At 43.0% G+C, this 23,604-nt stretch overlaps 1 protein-coding gene across 1 annotated transcript; it reads right to left on the bottom strand.

The window, feature by feature from the left end:
- Positions 1-1,823: 1,823 nt before the first annotated feature.
- On the bottom strand, positions 1,824-23,510 carry viaf (viral IAP-associated factor). Its single transcript, XM_084595003.1, has 6 exons — positions 23,336-23,510; positions 22,773-22,911; positions 21,436-21,523; positions 19,261-19,404; positions 9,939-10,147; positions 1,824-5,387 (listed from the first exon to the last, which is right to left on the bottom strand). The coding sequence occupies exons 1-6, from the start codon at positions 23,339-23,341 to the stop codon at positions 5,260-5,262; spliced, it is 714 nt and encodes a 237-aa protein (XP_084451129.1). The 5' UTR covers positions 23,342-23,510; the 3' UTR covers positions 1,824-5,259.
- Positions 23,511-23,604: the final 94 nt, after the last annotated feature.

The following is a 23,604-nucleotide window of genomic DNA, read 5'->3' on the forward strand; positions in this document are numbered from 1 at the left end:
TCCCAAGATACGCCGGGGTGATGAGACACCGTAGCGACTTTTTTTTTTTTTTTTTTCTAGCGCCGGCGTCAGCTGAGTTGAGGGGGCAGAGGAGAAGCATCATTTTCGATCACCCATATCTTCAGTGCCAATAAAGGCAGCTTAAAAATTTTTGCGTTGCGGTGACGATTGATGAGATACGTGTTGCTCGTGCGCGTTTTATAATTTTAGCAAATAGCTTTTCATGGGCCATGTTGTCCATTGGCCACAAGTGCAGATCTTCCTCTCTTGTAGCTGACAATTTAACCTGTTACAGTAGTCTTATTCTTGATGGCGGCACCCCTGGGCATGCCAATTCTAGTCCTTTGTTTGACACTTTAATATCGATACTAAGTGTAAATGTAAAAATATATTACCTTTATAGGAAATATATATTTTTTTCTATTTGAAGTTTTTCGTTTTCGAAATGGGCCATGTCTACGACAACACAAGCCGAGAAAAACGCGAGATTATTAGCAGCACAAGCTGTAAACATATCTGCACAAGTTTTTTATAGAGGAACTGAGCACAAAAATTTAATAAAATTTATTGAATAATTTTGACATCGGCAATTAAATTTCAGATTCGACTTTTTTCGATGTGAAAATATAGATTTGAACCCTATTTTATAACAGAACATTAGTTTTAGAGTCGTTTTTAGGTTATCTTCATAAGGAAATGCCTAAAAGTGATCATACTGCAAATAAAGCAGAACAATTGGAATATTTGTTGTGTACTATCAGGCACTGATTCTTTTTTCTCTATTGTCCTCACTCCAGCAGGAGAAAAACAGCAGCAGCAATGAGTAATTACTCCCTTATTAGAAAATAAACTAGTTCGAATGTATTGAACCAAGAATTATTTCACTGTGCCACTGTATATTAAGAGGTGATCATGAAATGGTAGATGCATACAGGGGGCAAATCAACAAGGCAACTGCCAGTACTGTTGTTTCTTGCCTGCCTCAGCTGCTTCACTGACATTATTGAATTGAGAAATTCACTACCGTGTCCAACCAAATCCATTCTTTTACAAGTTTTCTTTAGCAAAGCCACAACATTGCTTCATCTGTGGCGGGGCTAATGATCCAATTGTTTCATATTTTAAGTTCAAACCTTCCATCGATGCCTTTGTATCCTTGGCAGTCAATGGGAAAATAGTATTGGGGAAGGAATTGTTGAAATAGCACTCGAAACAGTTCAACCTTTTAGGTTGAAGCCAAGAGAGAAGGTTGTTAAGAGTGAATTTGGCTCATTTTATTTCATGCATCATCAGGACCTGGCTCTCTTATTTGACACACAATTCGTGCACCATTTCTGGCCTTTATTGACAATCTTTTGCTATGAAACATTTCAATTACCCAGAAATTCATTTTCGGTTCCTGGATTTGGCTCATTTAAAAAAAAGGAAGCACCTTATTTTTTTGCATTTAAAGCAGGCACTAAAAGTATAGTTAGTAAAGATAGGAAATTTCTGGCCACATCCAATAGCTGTATGCCACATTCATGCTGCACATTTCTTGTTGCATCCGCACCCATGCAAGCGTTCCGGAACTACTCGCATAAAGGCGATCTTTACATGAAGATCTTTACATGAAGAGCTTTGGAAATACCTTACAGTGAGCTGTTTGCATCAAAGAATTTTTTGAGCACCTCGTATGTCATACTTACCGCAAGTCACTATGCACTGGTACTTTCAAAGGTTAGTGCAGCACCCCAAGTATACTTCGAGTACCATGAAATTTCTCTGTGTTAACACCAATAAAATGCCAGGTGTCGTCCGTGCTCTATATATACAAGCAATAGTCTCCTTAGTAGAAAGATCTTTATTTGATATTTCTGTGTAATAAATAAGAGTGTAAAACAGTTCCCACCAATGTCTACCATAATCATATATACCGCAGCTTTCAAAAATCGGAAGGACGAAACCTTACAACCAATTTCCCGTACAGAAATTCTACAACCATTCCAACATGAATGACACTTGCGGCAAAAGGTAAAAGCTCCCACTTGTCATACCATCATGAAGTGTAATTCAGAAGGGTGAAAATATAGAAAACCAAAAGTAAAAAGCATCCAATGTTTCTCAAGATGTAACCAGAATACTTGAAATGTGATTCGTATAATACCTTAGGAAAAAAATGCTATCAGGGCAACCAAGCAAATGTCGACAAGCTGGGCTGATTTATCTGCCCAAAACTAGAGTACCCATGAATCGTTACTTCTTTCTCCTCAAGTACTACTATATATCATCAGCCAGACTAACAGACTACACCCATTACAAGGATAAAGCCTTTTCCATGTCCTGTGCTAGCTGCATCCACTTCCTAATCCCTGCAAACTTCCTAATCTCATATACTCACATAACTTTCCGAAATCAAGAAGAAATGGGCACAGGCAGGGCATGTAGTGCGAAGAGAGGATAACCGATGGTCGCTAATGGTCACAAGTTGCAATCCAAGGGAAGGAAAGCGCTGAAAGTACTACTAACATAAAAGTTGCTGTACCTCAAGGTAATACATGGTTCTGCTGCATCTTATCCAGCAACAATGTGCCTTTGTGCAAATGAAAATCATGCTACTCCAGAGTTTCATTGGAACATTGTTACCACTCCACTGTGCAACAAAAAATAAAGTGAAATATTCAAGTTTTGAAAGAATAGAGTGGCATATCATACTGCGCATCATTTGCGTTCCTCCTGCGCATCATCTACGCTACTGCCCCATCTGTGTTCCTCCCTCACTGCTTGACTTGTTAAGAAATTGAGAGTAACTAGCTAGTCCAACTATCAGACCTCATTACTCTACTTTACATTTGCATGTTAACAAATTAATCTGATCCTTCAACAACTGCTTGTGGTCAGGCAACATGTTTGTCCCTCTGTGCCTTCGTTTCTGCTTAGTCACTTCTAAGAAATGGGGGTTGAGTGCAGTGCACTGGTTTTGTAATGCACACTTGTGACTGATGGCACAATGTGCAATGCCACACAGTTTAGACAGCAGAATCTGACCACACAACAAAAGCACTTCTAGTTAATTCCTTCACATACTCCCAACACATACTACTCTTACGCATCCAGTCTCATTCATGCCTGCTTTCACTGCCTTCCCGTTCTGCCCAGCTCAGCTACGAGCTCTGCACGGAGGCCTGACGTACCTGCAGTTCACCCATAATTAATACTGCATTTAAACACAACAATGACGCAAATAAATGAGCAAACTGCAGTAACTGCTACTTATACCCAGTCAGGTAAATTAAGATACTGAAGACCCTAGCGACCACATCACTACCTTTCTTCCATTGACGTATCTATTTGCAACATTCAAGTGGCCCACAATAACTTGGAAAACTACACTTAATCTTTTAAAATTTTAGCAGCACCTTCAGCAAAATCTTAGACACAGAGAGAGAGAGAGAGAGCTTTATATAATGCAAAAAAGAAAAATAATCTAGAGCTCCCGTCGTTGGGTCCTCAGTCCAGGACTCCCACGGCCTTTGCTGCCCTGCTGGCCCGTTCAATCAACCAAAGCTGGTCTTTCGACTCTGAACTGGACAGCGCAGCCTCCCACTGCTCCTGCGTGGCGTTGTGAATTATCGGCACTGCATCTATTTTCTGGCAGGCCCACGTGATATGTGATATGACAAATAGTCGGTTTCTGTCCACACCAGGGACACGTGTCCCTGTATACGGTCGGATGTATCTTGCTGTATAAAGACAGGCATGGATAAGAATTTGTTTGTAGCTGCTGCCAAGACACTGACTGCTACCTGTTTAACAACTTGTGGGATGGAGGATACCGTCTTCTGGTCCCCCGGTAGTGCACCAAAACGTCTGGGTAAGTACGAGTCACTGCCTAGGTCTTTTCGGCCTCTGACCTCCCTCGGTTTGCATAACCTCGAGCTATGAGATCGGCCTGGATGTTCCTGGCAATGTTGCCATGTCCCGGAGCCTAAAGTACGAATTGTTTTGTGTCGCTTATCCCGCCGGCTTTCAAGATGGCGGCCGCCTTTTTGCCAATCCTGCCGTTGGTGAATCCTCGGCAAGTGGCTTGCGAATCAGTCATTACAACCAGCTAACGCCCGGACCTATTTCCCTCAGCGACCGCTAGAGCAATAACGGCCTCCTCGGCGTCAGACACAGTGCAGTTCCGTAGCGAGGCGCTCATTTTCTCCTTTAGCTGGAAATCTACAACCGTCACCACCGCATCTCTTTCGTTAGAATACATCGCCGCGTCTACATAGACGGTGTTCTGCGCCTACCCTGATGAACGACAGGATGCATGTTCTTGGGAATTGGCAGTACTACAAACACAGACCGGACCGCGTCCGATATGTCTATCGTCCGTTCAATCTCCAGCATGTGATCATGATGACCTAGTCTTTGGAGGAGAGCTCGTCCCGCCGTAGTGCGTTGTAGCCTCATCTTCCGAGAGATAAGCTGCGCTTCCCTGTGCTCTTCGTATGTGTTTGTTAAGCCAAGGGCCATTAAATCTTGGACAAAATTAGAGTGTGAAACACACCAAATGCAGCATGTTGGCGATATGGGTTCATACAGGTTGTGTGATCTCACAAGATTGCATGGCTTGACAAACCTGCCAACTATGACAGCTTCTTTGAGATGAAAATCAAACCCTCTGCGACACTTGGATCTCGAGTTACTCTTACTCCTATTCCACGATGGCACATCTGGATGGCTAGGTTAGAGTGGGGCTTTATATCTATGTCGGGTGGCCCTTCACACAAGTGGTATATGCGAATGAGTATGTGTGACATAGCAGAGGCACAAATTTAGAAACAAGTTATGAAACCAGCATCAAAGTGCATGTACTAGTGCCTCCAAAATAAAATGGAGCACGGGCCTGCGGAAAAAGTACTCTCCTTTGTCCGGGCTGCTGATGAGGCGAACACCAAGAGTGTCAAGTTGAACATCCGGATGACCCACATGCACCCGAGGTATACACGCACTCATGCACTTGCAGGACACACCGTGAGATGAAATTTTGTTTGTTTGTGTGCCCCGTTTTATTTTGGAGGCACTATTACATGAATGAGGAGCTACAGATGGAAGCAATTAAGGCTGTCACATCATACCCTTCAAGGCTGAGCTTAAGTATCCCCCCCAAATTTTCATCTCTACAGATGAAACTGCATCTCGTTCAATCCTCTGGTTAAAGTAAGGCCACATGACACATGAAAGGCACATTCCAAAGAATCAGGTCCCACTGAGAGAGGGCTGTCTGGTTCACCAGTCATTGGCTTCATCGTAATCTGCTTTAAGGGCACTCAAAAGAACATCCCTTGCTTTAGGTCGAGGATCTTCTTCCAAGTCTGTTTCAACAGCACCAACCTCTGCCAGCATCCACTCTAGTTCTGGTAGAAGAAAATGATAAAAGGAAAGCAGAACAAAAGAATTGAACAATAATATGAAAGCCCCATCAATCACATTTTGTCAATTAGATATTGCAAAATGTTACTCAAACAATGCATGAAAACACATGAAGTGAATTAAATGTAGGATACAGGTTATAAGGATAATTATATAAAAAAGCAACACTGATAAGATACAGTTATGAGAATATAATGAACAATTACTCATAACAGGCATTTCAAATAAATATTAGTCACTACTACAAGATAAAATTCACAACATGACATCTGTCTAAAAAAAAAAAAAAAAAAAGCCTGGTACTAGTATTTATGATAATTAAAGTTTACAAAAGACTTTTGAAAGCATGCAGCTACTTTCCTCGTGTGCAGGTAGCTGTGAAAAAGGGTGGACACTGAACATGTACTCACAGTAACGTGTTCAACTATTTATTCGGCAGTTATCTACTGGTCGCGAGCGTTAGAGCCACGGCTCTCATTGAAATATTTAGTACACCAGTCTGAGATGGTCAGCAACTCTATTCTTAGTCACCTGGGCTTGTTTAGATGACATAAAATCATCCGAATCATTTGACGACATTCTTATTGCTATACAACCACTTATCGCTTATTCTTATTGCTATACAACTTGGGTCTCTCATTTCACGTGGGACTGCTATGTCAGAATCAGCCTGCTAGGACCCTGGCATTCACGTTACCCCTATAGGCCACTAAGGCACATTCATATGGCTTGGTTAAAGCGGGGCTTTATATGTGGCCTGAGGAAGGAGAAACAGAGAAGAAGAAGAACGCTCGGTCACCCGCAGCTAATGCTTTTGCTCAATATTTGGTTCAGCAACGTTGAACCCTTGTAATGTTTTATAGTCTGCTAAAAGCAGATTGACTCACATTCATTTTGATGACTCTCGTGCGTGCCTGTTTTAATATTATGGTCCGGATCATACGAACATTGTGAACACCTTTCGTATGCGCCTCCAATTGTATGGCACTAATTGTAAGAGCTAAAGATGTTCAACACTTTAGCAAACTTTGTGCCAGTCTCTCATTGCTAAACTGACAAGCAGCACCATGCAAAACTGTGCAAAATAATGCTTTTGCACATGACATATTAATTAATTTAAGCGGAGTTAAACCTCGGCAAAATGTTTTTGCCCAGACAGCATATATACATTAAGTAGTTCAGTTTTATATATGTACACATTTTGTCTATCGTGATGACTGGTAAAAAGTGCAAGGCCATATCTAGGTTTGCTGCCATACTAAGAAAGAAGGCACTTGTCAGCATGAAAAAGCTATCTCATAAGAACAGAGTGTGTGGAGGCTCTGCCTGAGCTCCCCAATGAGGTAACAAACATAAATACATCCACTACTGCAACCAAGGCTTAAATTACATTAGTTAGTCCCTTAACAGTTTTTATTAACCAAAGCTTTGGGGAACTTTGGTCTCAATTGAAGACGTTGCACAAGGACCTAGAAGAGGTGAAAATTCAGAGCCAAGAATGCCAAAAGAAAAACAGAAAAACCTGGCAAAAAAAAAAAAAAATGAAGTACATGCACAGCTTGTGGTGTTACAAGAATTCATCAGAAAAAATAATATATATTAACAAAAACTCATGCCAGGAACTATGAACGCTTCACGCAAAATCGTGAAGCGTTCCACATTTTTACTTATATCCCCGTCCAGGGTGCCCGATCTGTAAAAACGAAGATGTTGAGGCCTACATACACCACTTGCTGTGGGACTGCCCAGCACTCAAACCAACACGAATCCGGCACCTGAGCATAGCTGGCCTTTCAGCAACCAATCCTGCCTCATATGTCACTTGGACGCAGGGACCTCATCATCCCTCACTTCTGGACTTCATAAAATCAGCCAACCTTTTTCCGTTCATTTAACCATTTATTCACCCTTCATCTCATACCCTACTGATGCCCTGAGGCAATAAATATCGATTAAAAGAAAAAAAAAACTATGAGTGAAGACCTTGACACGGTCATGAGGAAAGTTATTTCACTATTTAAAGTGGTTTTCTCGGTCAGTGATATTGAAGTAGTGCATTGAGTACCAGCGAAGACCAATGGGCCTCTTAACATCATTGTGAGGTTTCTTTCAAGGGCCATGACAATAAAGCGTTTCATGCATCCAACCAAAAAAAAATTGGAAACATTCCATCTGGGCTCTGAAAAGACATTACTCCTTTGCATCCATGTGGTATGTGAATATGATCTAGAGCCACATCATTTCACATGAGTTGACCACCCAGATGGCAAAGTAATGATTTCTATTTTAACAGCAATAAACTATCAGGGAGAACCTAGGCTTGCTTCTCTCACATATACTGTTACAAAAAAAAAAAAAAAAAAAAAAAGAAAAGAAGTATTTTTATTTGTATTAGTCTAAGCGCAGCTGAAAAGGGGGAAGTGTAATCATACTAGGTTATACATATGATGATATCACACCCACATCTTTCATTCATAAGGGTGGCATAATGATTTTTGATACAAGAAGAATAACAGTTTTCTGTCTTGCATGTAGTCCTATGTAGCACTCCCTTTACTCAAGCAATCATTTAGAATCCTAGCTCATAGTGTCGTGGCCTCCCAGTTTTGACTAAGTTCCCTTTCTAGACAAATTCTAAACAATTGTATCCTTCTTGATATAAAAACTAATGCAACAAATTCCTCTTGTGTCTAACATCAAGACTTTTGTGTGCAATGCAATCCACAGCGGTTACACATGCAGAAAATAGGATATGGTTCTTTAGGAGGACCGCACCAGTATACGGGAGAGAAGATGGCAAGGCATGCAGATTTCATAGCAGAGATAAGGGTAGCCCTTCAAGACTGTAACGCGGCATCCAGCCATGAGCAGGGCCAGGTCAAAGCCACAGGTGATTTTCTCTCTCCCCATGAATACCAAGAAAACCCCCCAAGACGAGCTTCTTCACTTATCCTCCTTCCTTTCGTTTTATATGTGTCTTTTGTTCCCAGTGCTGTGCGCACCTTTGTAAAGAAATTTAAGTCTCAAAGCAGAACCCATGAGAAAGAGTAGTCTTTACAGGTCCCTGCGTTCACGGCCCCGCTGCCCAAACGAGTTTACATACAGTTCTGCAGGAAACTGGTGCGGCCCATTTGTTTCGTCCTGTGGTGCTAACTGGATGGTGTGATAGTGACAAAATACGGCGACAGTTCAAAACAAAGTAACTGTGCACGTTTACTCCTCTATCACTTTCAAATATGACCAACAAACTTACAGATGATGTGTTCACCAGAAACACTAATTGATCACTGTTCAACTTTTAACACTGAAATAACTGCTAGTGTTCCTTTGTGATGAATATTTACTTGGACATCTTCCTATTTTTGTTATTATAACTGAGTTTTTGAGTCTTTTAACCAATACCACCCACATTCACAGTTAGGAGCAAATTCTGCAAACAGTATGCTGACCTATACCACATGGCGTGGGCTTGCCAGCAGAATACAAATACTATAGATATTATAGACCATTTTACGACCTCCAGAGAAACCGGTTCGATTGAGCTGTTAAAGTGAGCAGTCGTCAACTCTTTCCTGTGCTACGAGAGCAGCCCAGCGCCCAATAAGGCAGCACCCTTCACCTCTTCGTAAAATTATGTATAAGTCAGCCTACAAAGCAAGGCCTGGGAGGTAGCTCTGTCCAGCTAGGGTAGCAGCGGCAGCCAATGGTGTCCTGAAGAGAGGACTGCCACCTAGTGCCACTTCCTTTTCCTAAATCATTTCAGTGCCTTAATCAACATTTTCTCCTCCTCCCTCACCTACGGCTTTTACAAACCAATCTTTTATCAGTCAATTTTGAAGACGTCTATCACCTGATCGAGTTTTTTGAACTTAATGTCCTCAAAGATAAAAGCTTGCTTTCCCATCCGCCAATTTACTCCTGAACAAGAGTTCAAAAAAGGGAATCAAATTTTACTTGCATCAATTAAGGCCATAGGAACAAGTTTGTGAGGGCAATGAGAACTCGATAAAGGGAATTTCACTAAGATCGCATAGAGTGAGGCGGCAGAAACTTCGAGACACTGGGACGTCATCACAGAGAGTGCTAGTACTGGTAGGCAACAAACATCACAATGCTTCCTAAATTGGTAATACAAGAATGCAGTTCAAATTTTAAAGCCACAGTGTCATGTCATTGTGAAGAAAAAAATGGCGCCAACTCAAAACATCAGTCAGGTTTCAAAACCCGCACAGGTTCCAAAACAGTAACCAAACATTTTGATGGTGTAAAATTAAGCTAATCCTAGTGAGCTCTTGTTTTGTAAAGCTGCACAAGAGACAACATGGCTAGGTTAGAAAACTACTTTAGGAACATTGAAATTGAGTGCTTACGAATGCTAGCATTTTTCAGTGACCTTATCTAGAAGACCAACATGCAGTGTTATGCTTTCCTTTTTTTTTTTCTTCATAACAGTCTGCTTAAAGCAAGTTTCCTTGAAAGTATGAAATGGAATCTGAAAAAAAGTAATGCCTTTCATGTGACACTGTGGGACATACCATCCACCTTGAGTTTCATGCCCCTGAGCGCATCGGGGCCAACAAACTGCTTCTTGAGCTGACCATCACGGTAGACAAATATGGTTGGCAGGTTGTGATCTGGATAGTTGGGGATGCAGTTGGTTGACACACTTCGCAAAAACTTGGTGGTCTTGAACTTTGGCGCTAGTTGGCTGAGGTGTTGGTTTACCAGTGTGCAGTAGGGGATGCTGCAAAAGAAGGCATGCTTAGAGAGAACTACCAAGAAATGCTTGCATACCTTGCAGCCTTAATGTCCTCCTTCTGAATCTCAAAGCATGCTAAAACAACTCATCGACCACAAGAAAATAGTTCGCCTCACAATCACCTTACAAGTGATGACATCCTGCCATCACATTCAGCGTAAATTTCTTTTCTTTTTTCTTCCGAAAAAATAATAAAATAAAATGATGCAGTAAAATTGCGGGATTTGATATTCTGAAGTGATATATGGGCTATGATAATACTGAGGTACATTAACAAAATACACAAAAGACAACACAAGATGACAAGTGCAATCTGTGTTTGTCTTGTGTCATTCCTTCTGTGTTTTGTTAGCGCGCACCGAAGTTATGATGCATGATCCAATAGTCTCATTTAAAGGTTCGCTAACGGGCTAAGAGAGACACCATAGTGGAGAGCTCGGGATTAATTTAGCCACCTCAAGTTCCTTTACCTATGCTGACAGCACAGCACACGAGAAGAGCGTTAGCATTTTACTATTCGTGATTTTGCAATCAAGTAAAGACTGTGCAACCTTTTGGAAGCTTACATAATCTCTGCTAACATTATCAACACAAACAGCCAATGGCGGATGTACACTGCTCTTGCACACTGATAAATCGGGAGTGTCCATAGCTATGAGTTCGCATCTTGGGCATTAAAAAGTACTGCAAGAAATAAATGAAAGCATCTCTCTGTGCCCCATCTTTGTTCCCTGCCTACATGCCAGAAGAGCGGTGCAACCTGGCCACGATGGCCACACAACGTCCAACCTGCTGAATTTCATGACGTGCTTGAGGTCTTTTTCAAGGTAGTACCTCGACAGTTTAGCTGAATCATCCCTGTTTGCTGGACATATGCACTTTATCACATACCATCCATTCCAAGCAGAAAAATTTACAAATGAGTACAATTAGCGAAAGCTAATCTTCACTCGGGCGTATGCCATGTTTGTCAAGAAAGACTGCTGCCAATTTTTGAAGACAGGCTTTCAAGCTAAAAAGATGCATGTGTCGAGAAACCCTGCCACCAATGTTTAGAAGATAGGCTCTTCCAGGCCCATATAAAGATGGCATTAGTAGTAGCATTCTGAAGGAACAGACTCTAAACTTGTGTTGTCTGTACGTGTCTGGTACAATGCGCAACACATTACAAAGTATGACCAGCCTCGTGGATTACATGAAAACGCGCTAAATGCTTTATAACTGAACCATTTCCCCTTACGCAATTTAAATCTTGGTTTAAACTACCTTGAAACAACTGTGAAGTCACAAACAAGTTAAAATCATGAGAGGCACAAAAACTGCGGTATGGTTGCCAAGCCCTTTGTTCATTTTTATTCTCTTACACAAGGCCGCACAAGAACAGGAATTACAAAATATATAATCAGTGATTATGCCGCAATTTATTTCATGACTCAAGTGGCCTTAACTCGTCTGTGATGCCACAGTTGTCACTTGGCAGTTGAAACTGAAATCGAAACTGCACGAGGAAAAATACTATCATAAATTATTTTGCACGTGTAAGTGAATTACACATTGTAACTCATGTGCAAAAAAAATCTCGTTAATTCGAACACTGATTCAGAAATTTGGATAATTCAACTAGGAGTGGTGGTCCCAGCCAATACCCATGTAAGTCGGGTGCAACGTTACGACAGATTGTTTCCAGTTCTCAAACTTCAGAGTACTGCCACAGGCTTCTTGTTGTGCTCCGCATGAGGGCACGAGCGATGCAGTTTGTCAATCAAGGTGCAGCGCACGCCTCAAAGCTCACAGCAAATGGCGTGTTCTGGGAGCGGGTGCCGGATTTATCCAGCGAGCAACGTGTACGCATGGAAATATTTACGCTTATATCCTATAATATATCATAACAAGAGGCTCCTGGAACGACTGTGGGAAAATTGGCCACCCAGGGAACCTTGTGCAGGATGCAAAACAGGCTGCAAACCATTACTACACAGGACTGAAATTGTAGGCAAGCAAAAAGAAAGAACTGAAAGGGAAATCAGATAAGCCTTTTTGAGTCAGCCTAAAAATAAACATGCTAGTACACCATCCATGGCTCTTACAAAGGAAGAGCTAGATACGACAGCAGAGCAGATGTGGAGTTGTGGTTGTCGTGATCACGCATATGAATGATCCTGGGTTTATGATATGACAAGAATGAGTTGAACTCCGGAATAACGAAATTGCCAGGGGCGAGAAAATTTTTCGTTATCGCGAAAATGGGACTGTACAGATGAATAAGTCCAAACCTGAGCCTGCAGAACTGAAACTTGTCGTGCCCTAGTTGGCACAGAAAGCCAAGGGCTTTTTGCTGCACTAAGATTCCGGACAGTGACACCATGTTTACTCTCTGCTCCAAGAACCAGGCATACACAACTTTGGCTACATTTTCAAAAGTTGGCGTTGTCACCGCTTTGTGCTGCACATATGCTCCATTCCCCAGAGCAGCCAAGATGCAGTCTTTGCACTTCAATATCGTCGACAGCGAATTGCACTGAATTCCATTCTTGCACAATATCCATTTCCTTCCTTTAGCAGCTTGAGCGATGTGTTCTGCCTTCTCATGAATCTTCTCAGCACATCGACTCGCCACACAAAAAGAAAAACAATAAATGCGAGGCTTGCTGGGTCCCTACCAACATAAACATCCAAGATAACGATATGGTCGTGCCCGTTTGAACTGGTTGGCAACAAGTCCGAGCCCGCCAAAAATGGCCTATTTTTTTCAAACGACAGGTGCGCAGTCATCATCAACAACTTGTAAGCTAACATGGCCGCGTCCGTAAATGTGCTTGTTGGTAGGGTGGAAGCACTGAAAATGTTCAAACATTCCACTGCTTTAATTTCTTGTTATGTCTTACGAACGAAGAAAACATGTGCACTGCTACTTCAGAAACCTCTGTTCTTGTGAGGTGGAAGTCAGAAAGCATTTTGTTGTTGAGAGAAATGAAATACACTGAATCTTATGAACACTGGCCGGGGCCACTAAAATATTTCGTTCCATCGACAAATTCGTACTTGCTGTTTTTGTTATTGCGGGGTTCAACGGGATATATATACATGTCTTTCCGATAAGAATTAAACAGTTGCAAGTTTGCGCTTGTGTTGTGTGTGTGTTTCATCCATCTCTTTGTTTAGCAAATAGTGCATAAGTCTCCAAAAATAATCTCTGCGGAGACCCATTTTGGAAGATCCTGGATGAATGCAATCTAACGTCGCTGGGTTGCGACTAGCACAAACTCACATTCACGTGCCAACTCTTGTATTTTTGCATTGTAAATAGGATGCATCGGCATTTTTACTGCACTAAACGGTGGCTCTGTTTGCAGAGAAAATCTCAAATGGGTGGCTTGAAATACTTCCACATTCAAAGCACCGACAAAAATGAACTGCTGTGGTGTCATCTCTACGACGTCGCTATACTATTCCAACCTATCAAAGGAGCCACTTTCAAAGAACAAAAAAGCAGGTTGAAATTGAAACTAGTTTTCCAGTCATGTGACCAATGGAATCTGCTGTCACACTGGCAGGCTATGGCGTCTGCCGCCTCCTTATAACTTCATGTTGTTTCGTACCACCAAGACGAGGACATAGGCAAATAACAGGTGCTCTGTCACCTCTGTCCTCGTCCTTGTGGTGCTGAAACAACGGGAATCCATACCAACTCGCCCAATTCTCTACCCTCTCACAATGGCCCATGCTGCACAAAAAGAGATGGTCTCTGCTATCTCCACAGCACTGCGTGCACCTGTCTCTCACTGCAACACGGTATGTGGTAGAAATAGGCCCCGCAGATACGAAATGTACTATGTGATGTCATCGAACCCAGCTCCAGACTGTGGAGCAAACTGCCGACTGTGCTTACACACATACATTCGGCAATGATGACGCGAGTGTGTGACCTTTGGCGTGTTGTGAACTGTAGTGAAGTGCACTCAGAAACTTCAAGGGGCCTTCAAGAGCCCTCAAGAAGCAGTCATGCTCTATGTATTACGCAAGAGCGTAAGGGCTCCGTGTCGCAGAAAAGCCAGTGTCGGCGTTGTTGTCCATTGTAACGCAAAAATATACAATGAATGAAAGAATAAAAGTGAGAAGCATCCTCCGTGTCTGTGAAACGCTATTGCGTAATTAACGGTGGAGTCCCCCCCGACATTGATTCGAACGCAAACAGCGCGTCCTGCTGAATGCCCACTGGGACACATCAAATTTTAAGAAGCGTCATTTAAGCTTACCGCTACATCATCCCTCAGCAGGCCATAAGAGAAAATATATAAAAACTCAGAAAACTACTTTAGTGTGTATGAAATGCTATTCGTCTCACCCTTAATGACAGAGCTTAAATGTCCCCCTAATTTTTTCACTTAACACAACATCTGTGTGAAAAAGTGGATGTGCACTGCTCATGAAATGGCACACTGTGCTGTCAGTCAATGTGCTTATTTGGAGAATATCCAGCAAGTATGCTCGAAAATGACCCTTGTTATAGCCTCTGCCGTCGTCAATACAGTTTCTATGTTCGTGAATTGCTTCCTGCGGTTTGTACACGGAAAGGAATCAAGGTATGTTCAGCCCAAGTATAGCCAGCCACCTTCTTGACGGACATACATCAGATGAATGAATCCTGCCTCAAGTGCCGGCACCTCGTATTACTGCATGCTGATGACCTGTACTGTGGAATTTTTCTTTAATCAGCCAAACAAGAGAAGATGCTATTTGTGTGTGGCACCTCTTCGATAATTTTCAGCATATCTGAAAGCGAATTTGCCTTTCCACTGTGCAAAAACATGAGGAAGACCATGCACGCTCACCCGCCGTGGCAACTTAGTGGGCAATATATGGGCTTGAACTTGGCCGCTGCAGCCACGTTTTGATGGAGGCGAAATACAAAAGGTAGCCATGCGGTGTGCAATCTTAGGCACATTAATGGTTTCCACATAGTCGAAAATATTCCGTAGCTGTCTATTATAGCACATATTCCACTCAATATTCTTTCCTTTGCACCTTGTTCGCTTCCCTTAAAGTGATGTTGAGGTGTCCACCGAGAAGTGAGACAGCTATTGTGCCTTTCCTTTTCGCAAAAACCAGTTTTCCAATATTTCCCTCACACTCATAGCACTCCACAAATGAATGTGCGTCTATGAGTGCCTACTAAACAAAAAGAATAGAAATTAGCACTTCGAAATTTCATTATGCCTGCAAAACAACTTCACCAGCCGCCCAACAAGCACAACAGAGCGCAAGTCCCGTTGAGAGTTTGCAGTTCTGAACTTGCTGACAGCACCAGCCACACATACAGGAATTCAGTGCTCATGTTTGCATCTACTCTTCCTCTCTCATCTGCTTACCACTATTTTAAATACGGAATTCACATTCTTGACTATGCTTTCCATCCTGCTGTCTTAATATTTCGAACCTAAGTTGTCCGCCGAGACAGACTAAAACAGAGAAATAGCGGTGCTTAAGAGCTCTCATATTTGCCACTCATGGCAGCTGTAGGAATCCACCAGTGATGGCTCCATGGATACGTTAGTTGCTATCACACGATGCTAACCTATCAGTCTAACCTGCCTTACATCTCTCTTCAGTGTCCCTTTAATTACGTTGAATTCTGAAACTTCTTACCGTATTTATTCGAATCTAAGCCGATAGTTTTTACTGAAATTCCGAATACGAAACTGAGGTGTCGGCTTAGATTCGAGGATGTGGCTGCACAATCGCCATCGCCATCGCGGTATTGCGCAGGTGACTAGCGTTGGTCTGTGGGTAGGCAGGCCTACTGCAATTGCTAGCGTGTCCGTGGACTCTCCGTGTGGTTCTTTCGATTCGTGAACTTCGTTTCCCGACGTGATGGCGCCTACAAATAAGCGGTGTCATTATACCGCTGCTTTCAGGCGGAAAGTTGTGCTTGCGGCGGAAAGCTCGTCCAACCTTCAAGCGCAGCGAGAGTACGGCGTGGACGAAACAAATATCCGCCGCTGGCGAAAACAATGCGACCAGTTGTTCAACTGCGCTGCAACCCGAATGGCATTTTCCGGACCCCGCAGAGGCCGTCACCATGTGGTGGAAGAAGTCGCCAAGTTTGTGAAGACGCAGAGGGCCGGAGCACTTCCTGTAACTACAGAAGTTATTCAGGAGAAGGCACGGGAGGTCGCGAAAGCACGAGGCATCCCGCGCACTACGTTCAAGGCAAGCAGAGGCTGGCTTCAAAGATTTATGAAGCGGTTTGGTTTCAGCCTACGGCGACGAACGTCAGTGTGCCAGAAGCTGCCCGGAGATTTTGAAGAGAAATTAATTTCTTTTCAACGGTACATCATAAAGAAGAGGCTTGAAAAGGGGTACGCACTTGGGCAAATTGGAAATGCCGACCAGACCCCAGTTTACTTCGATATGCCCATGGCGACACAGTGGCCGAGAAGGGGTCAAAAGAAGTAAAAATGCGTACTGCGGGCTACGAGAAGCAACGTTCAACCGTAATGCTTTGCTGTACTGCTGATGGACGGAAGATGCCACCGTACATCATCTTCAAGCGGAAGACTCTTCCTGCAAAAGAAGTGTTCCCGAAAAACGTCATCGTTCGTGTGCACGAAAACGGATGGATGACTGCGGCAATGGTCGAAGAATGGATTAGACTCGTGTGGCAACGTCGACCAGGGGCATTGTTGTGTCGGGGCTCCCTCCTGGTCTTAGACTCGTACAGCGGACACTTGACGGACGGCGTGAAGGCTGCACTCTCACGAGGTGGGACAGATGTAGCTGTAATACCTGGCGGCATGACCAGTCAGCTGCAGCCGCTCGATGTTGCCATCAACAAACCCTTCAAATCTAGGGTGCGCAAGTACTACGCTGATTGGCTGACAGAACAAGACCACGAACTTACTCCGACAGGTCGCATTAAACGCGCATCGCTAAGTCAAGTGGCCAAATGGGTTGCAGCAGCGTGGGAAGATATTCCCGCGGAGATGATCGTGCGGTCATTCCGTAAATGCTGCATTTCAAACGCCCTGGATGGTACTGAGGACAGCGCGCTGTGGGAGGAAGACAGTGATAAGGAAGCCTCCAGCGAGGAAGACGACGAGTGATCAGTTGGCCTTCATTTGATTGAATAAATGTCTTTCTAGTCCTGGGTGGTCTCTTTCTGTCGGCTTGCATTCGAGGGTTTTTTTTTTTTTTTTTTTCGGGTTCACGAGTTTTGGGGGGTCGGCTCGCAATCGCGGCCGGCTTAGATTCGAGCAAATACGGTAATTATAGTGAATAGAGGCATCCGGTTGTGATTAGAAATCTGTAGCTAGCAATCAGCAATTTTCATTTTAGTTTTTACAGTCGAACCTCGATATATCGAACACGGATATATCGAATTATTGATTATATCGAACACTTTCTATATCACGCGGAAAATCGCATGCATTTTTAATTTTTTATTTCCAACGGCATCGGTTGCCAAATGGATAAATCGAACTCCGCCACCCCAAACCATGTGCACTCTTTGACAGGAGGCGAGCTTTCCCTCAACGCCCTCGAAGATAGCGGCGGCGCGATGGGCGTTCCCGACTGCTGCGCACGATCGCTGCATACATCGGTCGCGCCGAGGGCGCCATTTGAACGTAGCGGCGTATGCACGCGGCGGCTTGGCCGGGCTAGGGTGGCTAGCCTGATTTAGTTTGTCAACGACTAACCGCGTCTCGGCGCCGCAACTTGTGCTGCGCCAGTCGTTGTTATCGTGTGTGGCCTAGGCAGCCTAGGTGGCCTAGGCCTGTCATGGCATGGTCGGTGTTGTGATGGCTGCAAACGCGAAGCGTTGGACGACGGCACAGAGGAAGAATGCCAGCTTGAAGAAACCTGGAGCCACGCTTTGTCGGTGCTGAGCCACACAGCATGTGCATTGATGACTTCGTTGGCGGTGATGACAGCACCGGAACAGTGGCGGAGTTGACAGATGTAGAGATTGCGGCGGAAGTTACTGCTGAGCGGCCAAACGAAGACGCTGCCGAGGTTGATCCCGTAAGCGCTGCCCCGCTCCCGACTGCAACTGAGGCTGTAGCTGCTTTGGACCTTGTACGCCGCTACTGCGGCGCAATAGAAGGCGCTGGACTATTGCTTGTGGACCGTTTAGACTACGTTGAGGACGCCGTGGTTAAGCACGCGGTTGCCAATTTGAAGCAAGCTACGCTGCTACAGTACTTTAAGCCAAAGGAATAAATACTTTGTTTGAAACTTCAAGTGAGTATTTATTGCGCCACTGTGCCACGATTGGTTCATTGATTGATTTGTACTAGTTTTTGACGCATTTTCTACGTGATTTTGTATATTGAATTCCGGCTATATCGAACTATTTTGCAATCACCGCGCTGTTCGATATATCGAGGTTCGACTGTAGCATTTAGAAGACATGATAACCGTCGGCACTATGCAACGAATTTGGGCAATTTCGTACACAATTCGAAACTTGTAAGATGATGTGCGTGCAAGGTGATCCTCTTCTGTGCTCATCACCTGTGCACATTCCACAAGACTGCCTTTGTGTCACTTCTGATGCAGAGCATGCCTCTGCTCTCCGCTCAAGCCGGGACAGGGCAAATGAGATCGCATTGCACATGTACCACAGCAAGGGCGCATGTGCCATGCTGTGGTGCACAGTCAAATGTTTAAGGAAATAATAAAGGAGTAAGTGGGATGATTCTAGCAAGCATTTCCTCAGTCATAAATCTACTCCACCTTGGGGCTTTCCCCTAACAACGTTCCCACTTTGAGCCCATGAATTCATTTTCACCCTACTATTGCTAGCCGTCCCAATTAGCTCAATTGTTAGAGAAACTGTCCTGATGAAGCGGTGGACCCAGATTCAAACCCAGCACTATGACTTTTTTTTTTTAACTTCAAGATTCTGAGAAAGTGGCATAGCTTTCTTTCATAGCCGTACAGATCCACTGGGTTGGATACTAATCAGTAATTATTCCCTTACTATAAATCTGCTGAACCTTGGGGGATTCCACGAAACATGTGACCAAGAAATTAGTAACCTACACAAAACTGTTTACAAAGTGCGCCTGTTGCTTTGCATAAAATAAAATGCTCACCCTGGCTTATAGAGGTGGAGAACAACCCAGACGCCTTCACCTGCCTTGTTCACCTGCTCCACGTAATCATCTGCAGATATATCTCGAACGTCACCATAGCGAGACTTCTGAAGTGTGGCTTGTATCTCCGTAAGGCGCTTCTGCCTGCATGAACAAATGCAACACTCTTATGTTAATTTGTTCACATACTTCAATGTTACTGTAACCATTTTTGTAAGTCAATAAAAGTTATAAAGCCCATCATCAATTCCGCTTCCCAAGCACGTTTTAAAATCTTTCTGGGAGTGTTCAGTGTGTTCCTGGAAGTCGAACTGCAGTGTGGTGGGCATTTTTCCAGAGCCATATACTTTTCTGTGCCACATGAACAAACATTCGCATTTTTAATTTTCCGGCACAGGGCTCAGAACATAATTAGCAACATGCAAGTTGATCCTTCTTCAATTTAAAATGATGCGCTCTCATTTTTTCTTTACAAGACTCCAAAAAGGAGTTTAAGGTAAGGAACACAACATCAATAATCGTCAGACTTCCTGCCCAGATGCATGTAGGTCATATGCAAACAAGATTAATATACAACACCATTAAAGATTTGTTCTGGAGAATTGCACAAACTTTGTGGCATTTTCAGGGTGCTTCTTTCAAACTCCTGAATGCAGCATAACGAGGACTGTGCATGAAGCATATGGTACTGTGGCCAATGAATAAAGCACTATGCTTATGTTGAAAGCAAATAGCTGTACACATATCTGCTTCTATGTGATGCCTGCAAAGGAAGTTTTCATTCGTAGGTTACTAAACATCTACAGAAGCCCTTACGCTTCAACAACACAGTATAAAGAGCACAGCATGAATTCAAATAATCAACCGATTGACTTTTTAGTAGAGTAAATCGAGCCCAGCTTCAATCCACCTCTGAATTTTAAAAGTTTTTCTGCAGTAGACAACTACTATGTATAGGACTGCTGAAACATAGACCCACAGAGCAGATGTAGCTGTGGTATATAAAGAAACAAAGGATTGCAACCAGAACGACCCTTGGTCATCTTCGCAGTGAAAAATAAAAAGCGACAACCATTCCCCTATGGATGCTTCCGAAAGTGGCTTTTTCAAATAGTTCCTATAGGTACCATAACATAAAAGTGGGCATGCACTTGATTGCATCCATTTACTTCTAAATTATTATTACAGTGACCTCGTTGCTGCATAAAGAAAGCTTTTAACCAGTGCCATGGGCAATAAAAGAAAAAAAAAAAATATTCCTAGGACCGCATCAAAGAAGAACCAGTCTTTAATATTCTGGTGAAGAACACTGGCTGTTAATATACCTTCTATAGCAGAAATTTCATTAATGCAAGATGTAGAAGCGGAAATTTATTCTTGGCATTTCTGCACACCCAGACGAAGACAAGTCCACTTGTCGAAACGTTGGCTCGACCTGAGAACTGAAGTTTCCCCTCCTGTACCCTTGTTCAGGGCTGTTTCATATATTGCTCCCTTGAAGTCATTCCTAACAAAGTCAAAACTAGGCGCCCCTGATTTAGTCCACGGAAGTTAAAGATCTTTGACATAATTATGCCATCACTAGTGCATTTCCTTCTTTGTTGGACTCTGTTATTTCTAGTCATGGCTATGTGAGTGGCTAGGCAGCAGACACTGCATGGCCGTGCTTCACATGCTGTTCATGCAAAGAAGCTCTGTCTAACTCAACTTTACCATTGCTTCAAAATTAACTTTGGACTGTAGCAGTAATGTACAATGAAAAAAAATTTAGATTGGGACACTTTCTTCTTTCCCAGATTGGTTGCCGGGGCTTTTCTGCAATCAAAACTCGCCACATAATGCCGGTTGCTGGCCCCACCTGAACTCAATCCCCCCTGGCACCAGGTAAGAGAAGAGTGACTAACAAAAGCCATAACCCACTTTCAATAATACAAGCAACATGAATAACACTATGCAAAAGCAAGGAAACTGTATGGACTCCTTTATCATGTCACTAAAGTGCTGTAACAAACTGCTGAGCTAGTTTGTTGTCAGACACTATAAAAGGATTTTTACTGCCACAAAACAGCACACAAGAAAGAGAAACTGTGCCACCTTGTGTATTGTCTCAGTGGTGCTAAAGCTCCTTTTATAATGCTGTAATAAAATGTGCTAAAGTACATGCACAGCCTGTACCTGTACTCCAGAAGGACCCTTTCATCCTCTTCATCTTCAAGAGCTTCTAGTTCCTCTAATGTCATGTCTTCAATGCCTTTTTGGGCCCCTGTGTGCAACGAAAGATATGTGTAAGCAACTATATGAACAGAATAAAAACTTCTCATATATAACTTCTGCAGACGAAAAAGCTTTTTTGGACTGCAAACAATAAAAACAAGGTGATACAGTAGTTTTTGGTGACACTAGGTATAGGGATGCCAAGACATCAGAAAACTCGAGCAGAGCAATAAAGACATTGTAATGAGGAGCTACTTTCATTACTGGTGGCCGAAGCCATTATTGAAGCAGATGAACAGCTAAAGAATATAAAATTTTTAAGGCAGAAAGTAAAGGAAAGCAGGGAATAGGGAATCAGCAACACTAAGTTGTTGCTTAAGTGTGATAAAATAATACAGAATGCACTATGCTCCTAAACTGATTAATTTTAAAGGACTATAGACACCAAATTTTGGTGGCATTTTTTTTCCTTGTCAATGATGCACAAGACATTCCTGTATATGGATCACCACGCTGTTTTTGCCTACAACTGTTAAATAATTTATAACTGAATTTCTTTTCTCGCCAGTTTCGGTTTCAGCAGCCGAGAGATGGCTGTGACGTCACAATCAAGTCGATGCGCAGCATGAAAAGCAGCAATATAAACGCTGATTATTAACTTCTAGTGACTCCTGTCCTTGAGGTAGGCTGGCTTTATCACTGTAGCGAAATCAAACGACACAGGGATGATTATATCGCTGTTTCTTCACCCTTCACGTGACCAAGACTTGACCTTGACGTCACAGCCATCACTTGGCTGTTGAAACCGAAACAAGTGAGAAAAGAAATTCGATTATAAATTATTCAGCAGTCGTAGGCAAATATGACATGGTGATCCGTATACAGTAATGTCTTAGGCATCATTACAAAGGACAAAACACAAACCTAAAAATTAGGTGTCTATAGTCCCGATGGCACAGGGCAATTTTGGCCAAGGACTGCCATGGCACACGGCTTTTAAAATTTTTTTTTTTTTTCTCTATTTAGGGTTTGGTGAGAGAGCCATTTTCCAAGCAGTTCACCCCAGAAAAGTTGAGCACCAGGTCAGGGGAAAGCCTGCTGAAAATGGGTGTGCACACAATGGCACTATGCATCGAACTTTACCCCAACAACATACGGGGATGTTGTGGCTGCTAAACTGATTTATAATTTTTTTTTTTTTTCTAGAGAGATACAAGTCAGAAGTCAGCTGTAGTGGTGGGCTGCAGGCATAAAACTGATTCTTTCTCTTTTTGTCTCAATGTTCTAAAATATTTCACCATTCAACTTTTCATGGACTGTTGACTCAACGATGTTCACGATCTCGTCTTCCGTGAAGGTTTTCTCTGCTTCCTTTTTAGGTGGCAGAATTCCTTTCTGCCTGAGGATGTCATTCCATTGTGTGTCCTCATTGGGGTTCTGCAAAAATAAAAGTACAACATAAAATAGCAAGCGGACAATGTAAACTCTTCGACTGAGTTTTGTGGCATTCCAAAGAGGCATCTCCCCCTCACCAGTAAAAATACCAACGTGACGCTTACGTAGCAGCTCTTAAGCAATTCAAGGTTGTACCTTAACTCGGTGTACTGCGATACCGGTCGAGCGCATACGACTAGCAGAAAACAATAACTAGGGACTTGTAAAAGCGTTTAGACGCATTCTCTCTCTTTTACTAGTTTTTGGCCGAAAGCACATAGCAGCTGCCGAAATCCTGTGTAATCCGCCTAACTATGTGAGAAGCGAACCGCGACACGCCATACGTATGACACCTCCTAATTTGGACATGCAGAGAAAGCCGACTGACTCATTGGTATAACACACTCAAATATTAATGCCAGCTTACCGCCATGGCGACGATTCGTCTAGGCGAACTGCAGAAGCTGTTCACACCCTTGAGCAGCAACAGGTGATCAGATTAGAAAGAAAAACGTACTTTCTGAGGACAGTTTATGACTTTAGCGGACCACACCGTGCGTCACAACGCGGAACCGTAACAGAGCGGCCAGCCGCACTTCATCGACACCAACATAAACAATTTTTTTACTTTGCCGTCATCCATGTCTCATCAGTTAACTAAAACTAAATTATAATGCGCTGATAGACAACAAAATA

The sequence above is a fragment of the Amblyomma maculatum genome, chromosome 2 (assembly GCF_055883805.1).
Source record: "Amblyomma maculatum isolate TAMU_Amacu chromosome 2, ASM5588380v1, whole genome shotgun sequence".
Classification (NCBI taxonomy): Eukaryota; Metazoa; Arthropoda; class Arachnida; order Ixodida; family Ixodidae; genus Amblyomma; species Amblyomma maculatum.